General features: G+C 37.1%; 1 protein-coding gene across 1 annotated transcript; it reads right to left on the bottom strand.

Annotated features, from left to right (window-relative positions):
• Window positions 1–1434: 1434 nt before the first annotated feature.
• LOC121878590 lies at window positions 1435–5723 on the bottom strand. Its single transcript, XM_042384928.1, has 4 exons — window positions 5574–5723; window positions 3373–3485; window positions 2901–3001; window positions 1435–2514 (listed from the first exon to the last, which is right to left on the bottom strand). Exons 3-4 carry the CDS (start codon window positions 2984–2986, stop codon window positions 1893–1895), a joined length of 708 nt encoding a protein of 235 aa, XP_042240862.1. The 5' UTR covers window positions 2987–3001; window positions 3373–3485; window positions 5574–5723; the 3' UTR covers window positions 1435–1892.
• Between the last annotated feature and the right edge of the window lie 2959 nt (window positions 5724–8682).

Here is an 8682-nt window from a genome sequence, read left to right as displayed (position 1 = left end):
CACCGTTAACGCGGTGCCTTGCCAGAACCTAACATTCTTACATTCCGCGGTCGTGAACCCCATTACGCGGAGAGCGGCTGGCAAGCCGCGCCATTTTTGGATCCAAACCTCCCGCCATCCGCCATGTTGTGTAAGAGGCGCGAAAATGGTGCGCACAAGGTCGCCCAATCATCAAAACATTACCGAGTTCTTTACCCGCCACCCACCACAACCGGCCCAAGTCAGTGATAGTGATAATTATAGTGAGGATATGGACTTGTATGGACTTTGAGGGGTTTAACAAAGAGGCCCTGCAAGCCTCTGTGGTGGATAGTGATACAATTGATACCAGTGATACAGGTGAGGGCCAATAATCTGCCCTCTGCCTCGGAACCAACCCCCCATCCCCGTGTGCCCAGCCATCTTTTCTACTAATGTAAGTGTTAAAAAACCTAATATTATTGATATTTCTCTTAATTATTAATTGTGTGTGCATGCCATCATAAAGTTAAGATAATATTTTTACTACAACATAGTTGTGTGTCGTCAAAAAGTGGAGTTTGGGGATCGGCCTGGACTCCATTTCAATTAATCCCATATGTTATGTTGTTCACTTTACGAGTTCCTCACTTTCCGCGGGACCCTCCGGGTTACATTAACCGCGTAATGTGAGGACCAACTGTACTGTGCATACTTTAGAGTTCTTAAATTTTGATAACAGTTGGAGAGATGGATAACTAAAATCTAGTCCTCATATTTTGCAAAGCAGCAGGGGACAAAAGAGTACATTTCATGAACATAGTAACTTTGACCTTAGTGAACCACTCAATCCTCCTCCCTCACTTTAACTTGTATACTGTTCCTTTAATGAAATAATTTTATTGTCTATGGCCATTATCTGCACATTTTACAATCATTATACTGTATATTACTATTCTCCACCTATTACACCTCAAGAGCATCACTCACCCAGCAAATGTTCGTGGAGAATGTTTTACAGGGGTCATCGCGCGTGTCCCCTTCTGGCGTACAGTAGAAGACATTGGAGAGTCCTTGTCTGAATTTGGTGTACAGCAAGCACGCTTAAAACTAGTGTGTACTGGACTACCTGGAGTTACAACTTGGACAGTTGACGACGATGGACAAGGGCTTAATAATAAAGCTGGCAACTGGCGCACCTTAGATCGATTATCCGGCGAACCGGCCCAATTTCTGTGTTCTGAGTAGATGTAGCAGCCATTACAGTATTCTCAGAGGTATAGGAGGTCGCTGATTGTGATGGCTTCATAGATGTTACTGATGGAACAGACCTAACAAGTGGTGATTTCTGTACAACCTGAGATGATTTGCCGTCTTTCTCATCTTCAGGTTCAGTAAGAAATAAACATAGACCAAGTTTTTCTGAAGCCACAGATTCTTTTTCAGGTTGTTCTTCCATTTTCTTACACTTTGTCCTTGTAGATCTAGTAGGCTGATCTACACCTAACTCGTCAAACATTCGTTTCTTTGTTCTTGTTGTCCTTGGTTTTTGTGATTCATTGTCTACTGATTTATTAATGTCATTCTTGACTGGAGTGTCAGTTAAGGAAATTACCTCTATCACCTTTTTCTTTGTACGAGTAGAACGAGACATTGGGATTTCCTCAGATGGCTGTGCAACAGCTTTCTCATGGGTATTATACCCCTCCTCTACTGAAGACTGTGAATCATATTCCACATTTTCAAATTTGTTAGTCTGTTCTTTTGCCTTAGTCTTTGTGCGAGTCATTCTTGGTTTTGGAAAGTCCATGGGTGGTAACAACTGACCTTCTGATTCATCAATTGTATCGAGCAATGGTAAGACCTCCTTTTGCTTTGTACGAGTTAATCTTGGTTTGGGAATGGGATGAGGCTGATCTGCTGTGCTTACCATATTATCTGTTATATCTCCTCGTGTTGATAACTGCAATTCCTTTTGTTTTGTTCGAGTGGTTCGACCACTTGGTATTGGTTGTAACAAGTTTTTCTGTTTGCTCTGGCAAAATCCTAACTTCTTCAGGGGTTCTGGATTGAGAATTACACTCGTCATAATTCTCACATTTTGTACATGCATTTTCAGTACAATTATTGGGAGATAAAGGCTCTTCTTTTTCTTTGCCTTTACACATCTCATTCCCTGATCTCTGAACATCCAGTTCCTTTATTCTGGTGCTTTTGTTATCGTCGCTGTCTTCTAACCTGAGGTTAGAGTATGAACAAGTTGTTTCACTAATACAACCTACACCTTCCTCCTGATATGCATTTGTAACAGTAACTTGTGTTGTATCTTTTGAACTATCTACTTCTTGAGATGTGTGTAAATGAGATAATCTTTCAAGACTGACTTTAACACTTAGACATTTTACACCATCATTCTTCTTACTTGGTGTGTCTAGTGCTAAAGGATTAACAGCTGATTCACAAGGATCAACAGTTGATTCATATTCCATCTCTTCAAAATGAGACTCACAATTTTCCCCATGACCAGAGTCTGCTCCTTTTACTACTTCTTTATAACTGAAAAAAAGGCATAAATCAGTAAATTACATAGACTACAGGTACATAAATATATATTTTCTGAAGTATTTTAACATCACATGGTTGGCCAAATTCCACAAGTTTACCACAGTACGTTAATATGGATATGGTAGTTACAAGATCTGTCACTTTAGAGTTCATATACCTGAGACAATTACTTTGCTTAAAACAGCTACCACTGAAAATGTTGCCTAGGCATTTTGCATATTCAATTTAGGCTCTGTCTGCCCTCTGATCTAAGCTAATCAAACAACTTTAACCCCACATCTACTCTCACCCACATGGCCACACCAATGGAGTTCCTATAAAACATTCACTTGAGTTATTATAAAATGGCAAGTAAGGTGTCAATGGTCCATAAATACCTGGAGCTGCTTTCAAAGGAGTCTCCCTTGAAAATAACCTGACATGTTCCTCTTGTCTTTTTTGTTGTCATAGGTACCCTTTTCATTTTCTCGTGAGCGAGCTGTCAGAAATAGTAAAATAATCCAAGTTATGGCTATAGAAAATACAGTATTATTCTTTGAAATTTATCACAAATTTACATTGCTAATATGCGTCAAGTGTACAGTATTATGTACCCAACATGATAACTAATAAGAAACTATTTATCATTTCTTCCTTACTAATGAGATACAAATTGCAGCGAGGAGAAAAATATGAAGGAACAAAATACAAAGCACTTGAATAATTGTTCCACATACAAAAACTTCATAGGAGGGATGTTAACAGAGAATACTTTCAAGACCAGTGTATTCAGCAACAGGAAATGGCTAAACAGAACAAACAAAAAAATCATTACAGTACAATTATTCCTGTAACAATTTGGATAATTACCCGAGATGCAGCTCTGCCCCTCCTTGGGGGTGTTTCAAGAGGGCTTTGATTATTGATGTTGCTTCCTGTGTTACAAGTGGACAACCTCTTGGATGATGAAAATACTTCATCTTCTGCGGGGATGCAGGTGGAATACAAGATGATAATAATAAAAACAGCAAACACTATGGAAAGACATACAGTACAGTACAGTATTCCAAGTTACATTCCTAGATCATGTTCATAAATAAATTTATTGGGAACCCAGAACCATGGGTAGTAGGCAGCTACCAAACATGGAGGTACTACCACCTGGGAAGATATTGGCAGCATAAGTATTGTCTAATGGTAGACTCTGCTGCCATATGGCACCACAAAAATTGTGACCAAGTCCCAGGTTGCTGAACTGACTTTCTGCCTCATTTACACACAATTGCAGGGTCTCAATTGTTTCTCTTACTTTGACAACACAGCATACATATATTGTTTCTCACTCTTGAACTTTTTTTTCCTTTCTTTTTTCTATTGTCATTTATTATATCATTATAATCAGTATTACTGTATATCATACACATTTTTATTTTTTCTAATTTTTTATTATTATTATATTTTCGCCCCCAGGCCCTGATGTGGGTCATTGACCTGTGCCCTGGTGGGCTAATTCCCCCCCTTCTCCCAATAAATAAAAAATTCACAATAAAATATAAATAAAACCCATCCCTACCGGTACTTATAAAATCATAACAAATTATAGCCCGTAAATAATATGTGGAGTCATAATGCTGAACAAAGTACAGTACAGTATTCATTAGTACAGTATTGTACCTGGGAAAGTTCGTAAGTTGATCTGAATTTTTATTATGACTATACTGTAATGGGATCATATTTGTAAATATGAGTATAATCCCTTTATTTCAAACTAATGGGGGAGACGGGGGTTTGGAATGCCATAAATTTAAAAATAGGAGGGAAGGAGGGGATTTTACTACTTACTACAGTACTGTATTACATAAAATTTAAATACATGTACAGTCAGTTCTGCTATAACGCGATAGTTGTGTTCTTGTAAAACATCGTGTTATAGAAATTCGTGTAATAGAAATAACAGGGCTTATGGAGAAAATAGGGTTAGGTGCAGATTACTACTCGAAATCGAAAAAAATTTAGTAGTTAGCCTAACACAAAGGATAGCACAGTCTAAATAAATGTTACATTCATATCTAATAATGAAATCATACAGTAAATGTAACACTTTACCTTGAAAAAATATGAATATAACTTGATGGGGGAGAAGGGTGATTTTGAGGTTGATAACATCGAGCTTCTCTTCAAGTGTTATAGCCTTTCTTTTACGATCATCACCGGGAATGCGATCACCAGAACACTTCTTGGAGATATTCTTCTTTACCATATTCACAGTTAATGCCACAAAATTGGAGAAATAGTAAGCAAAATCGTGTTACAGCAAACAAGCGTTCGAGTTATACAAATATCGTTCCTCTATTCATAAATCGCGTTAGAGCCAATTCGCGTTGTCAAAACACGCGTTATAGCAGAACTCACTGTATCCCTCATCTTGAAAACCTAACGTTCGAGTAAAATTATTGCTAAATGTGGGATAACAGCAAGCTGAAAAATACCCATAACATAATATATACTGTAGCTCACAAGTGGGGAACAGTTACACCCCCCCCGGCCTGGGAGTGAGATCTAGGGGTACGGTAAGCAAGACATGGATCAAAATGCATGTAACAACTGTGGTGTTTATTGGTTTTATTGCTCAAGTTCTTAAATATTTTTCAGTTTGCCTGTTGTGCTTAGAGATTTATATTTTCCTCTGAATTTTCCTCATTTGAACTCATCATTAATTTGCAAAGCTAATAGGACTGTACTTGGATTGATCAACAACAGATTTTTACAGCTGGAATTTTGGCCTTAATTTGGTTAGGTTCAAATCAGGATGATATAAATTGAACATAGGCAATTGGTTCGAAGTAGAAATTATCTGTTCATGCTTGAGAAAAGTTTGAATTAGGCAAAATCTGTATTAGCCGAGTTGAAAATAACAAGGTTCTACTGTACAGTACTGTACTTTCCATCTTGAATATTTTTTTCACTGAACCTACTGTATCAGTTTTTGAATTGTATAAATGTAAATTAAATAAACCATAATTTATTAAAAACCTGAGACAATTCCCAAGGATTCCCATAAAAAATCTCGCCTGCAATTGATGAGTGATGAGGTTTCTTCAGTCGAGATTTCTTCTTGCCCAGAGGGGTCTTGGGCAAGAGAGTTGGATCAGGGGAGGAAAACAACTGACGGGCATTAGCGGTTACCTCTTCTAAACACAAGAAATGTTCCTGAATAAAAGAAAAAGAAGAATCCCTATATATATATATATATATATATATATATATATATATATATATATATATATATATATATATATATATATATATATATATATATATATATATATATATATATATATATATATATATATATATATATATGCAAGTAAATCACTGTAGGTGCGCGTGATCTAGGTATATGCTGATAACCACAAGGAAAGAAGAAAACACGAAGTTCCCAAGCGCTTTCGTGTAATTCACATCTTCAGGGGTGAGTACAGACTAGAGAGAGTAATACAAATCAAGGTGTATATATACAGAGGAGGGTGAGACCAGGTCCACAATGGTCAGGTATTAGGTAATGACCCTACTAATCTTTAAATAGCACACAACGGTTGGTGGTCAGGTCAGATGGTCAAGTGACCCGGCCTTCTCACCTGATCACAAATCTTCTTAATTACAAAATTGTCCAGCTTGTACATGCCGTTACTCAAATTCATGTTGAATGCTTCGGTATGTTTAATAAGACTAGATTCTATGATGTTCCTACTATCAATTGAATTACATGGTAATATTGAGCAGGCATTATCCCAGTCAATGCAATGCTTGTTATCCCTCAAATGAACAAACAGAGCATTGGATTCCTGGCCTATCCTAACACTGTATTTGTGTTGTTTAATTCTAGTTGCAAGATCTTTACCTGTCTGGCCTAAGTAAAACATATTACATTCCTTGCAAGGAACTTTATAAATGCAACCAATTGTGTTGTTGGGGGAGTTCTTGATTAACATTTGTTTAACAGTGCATGAGTTTTTAAATGCCACATTGACGTTCCAGGTTTTTAGCTGTGCAGGAATGTGTGAGAAATTTTTGTGAAATGGTAATATTAAGATATTCTTATGGTCATGGGTGGGCTTGGGATCAGTTCTATAAAAAGTTTTCTTAGTAATGTTTAAGCATTTGTCTATGAAAGATCTAGGGTATTTAAGGTTTGAGCCAATATTATATATATATTTGTATTCCTCATCGATGAATTCCGGACTGCAAATTCTCAAGCCTTGTGGTTATCAGCATATATATATATATATATATATATATATATATATATATATATATATATATATATATATATATATATATATATATATATATATATATATATATATATATATATATATATATATATATATATATATATATATATATATATATATATATATATATATATATATATGTAACCGGTCGGAATTTACTGGACTTTAATTTCTCACTTGACTTGGGGTTTATTAAAAATTAATAGATGGTAATGGCAGTGGAAGCGCCCCTTTGAGAAAAATCCCGAACCAGCACAAGAACACTTAAATCTACGAAACAAAATGAACTGTCCGTGACCCGTGGAAGGATAGCGTCTGTGACTGGGATGAATGAGACACACTGTAAAATTTAGACACTTATATTCCCTCCAACACTACAAACACAATCATATAATGGTACACCAATATGCGCACCTCTTAACTTAAACTTAAAACACTACTCTGGGGACTAAAAATTATACATGATATAGAAATTATTAGAAACACAGGCAACAATAAATTTGAAGTATTAAGAAATGTTGCTTGCACACATGAAACAGGCCTTAAGGGCTTTCACAAAATAATATCAGTCACTTAGGAAATGGTATTAAAAAATAAGAAATTAACTACTCTACAATGAATAGGCCTTAAGGGCTTTCAACAAAATAATATCAATCACTGAGGAAATGGTAATAAAAAATAAGAAATTAAATACTCTACAATGAATAGGCCTTAAGGGCTTTCAACAAAATAATATCAGTCACTGAGGAAATGGTAATAAAAAATAAGAAATTAAATACTCTACAATGAATAGGCCTTAAGGGCTTTCAACAAAATAATATCAGTCACTGAGGAAATGGTAATAAAAATAAGAAATTAAATACTCTACAATGAATAGGCCTTACGGGCTTTCAACAAAATAATAGCACCCCAACAGATGCACACTTCCTAACCTAACTTAACCACTACTCTGGGGAACAAGGTTATACCTGAGATCAGAATTATGAAGAACAATTAGATGCATTAAAAGAATCAAATCACAGTATCACTCTGGTTCCACTTAATGGCACAAACATTCAAAAACAATACTATCAAAATTATTTAGGACTATTAAACTACACACGTCAAGATAATATTAGTCTGAGGAATGTTGTTAACTACACCCGTAATAAAGGAGGGAAGATGTTCCTCTAGGTATCTCCTAGAGACCTAGACTCACGGTCTCAGTGTGTGACCATTAGTTTACTCAGATAGCCTCAGTGTACTCCCAGTGCGTCCATAAAGCGGAAGGGAGTGAGCCAATCAGACCTTGTACAGTTGAGAGAAACTTTAGCTTCCCGTTAGCAAGAGCGTTTCACTAAGCTGCTCGGGACATGTGGTGTTGTGCACCCGAGTGGTAAGAACTGATCACCCACTGTGGATGCTGGTCCCGTCGTTTTAGTTGTCGGAAGCACTCGTTCACTCAAGAGATCCTTTGCTACCCCGCTAAACAGTGACAGGCCTACACTGATTGGTCCAATGGCGACAATCGCCACCCTCAATCATCAACGGCAGTCAATCTCTCGCAGTCAACTCCGGTCAACTCCAGTCAAGTGGGTTCTGACGGAAACCCTGAAATGAACTCACTGTTAGCTCTAGTTTACTTTACCACTGCCCTATCTAACCCTGTCTGAGATCGCATGAGACTTACTTGTTATACGGCAATAGCGCAACACAGGTGACTAGGCCACGTGACTATTTCTGTGACGGACGCGCAGGGACGTCTTGTTTTGTATGAATCCTCCCCGCGACTGAGGGCCAGCCAGCGTCGCGTCCTCTCAAGGCGTTAGCTTAGGCCTACGTGACATATTTTCCGCCTAACTAATAACTCCTTGGGACACCCGTAACATTATTCAGACTGATAAAC

Source organism: Homarus americanus, unplaced genomic scaffold, assembly GCF_018991925.1.
Source record: "Homarus americanus isolate GMGI-L3 unplaced genomic scaffold, GMGI_Hamer_2.0 scaffold55350, whole genome shotgun sequence".
Lineage (NCBI taxonomy): Eukaryota > Metazoa > Arthropoda > Malacostraca > Decapoda > Nephropidae > Homarus > Homarus americanus.
The sequence above is the reverse complement of the archived record's forward strand: the minus strand, read 5'-3'. Positions and strand labels throughout refer to the sequence as shown.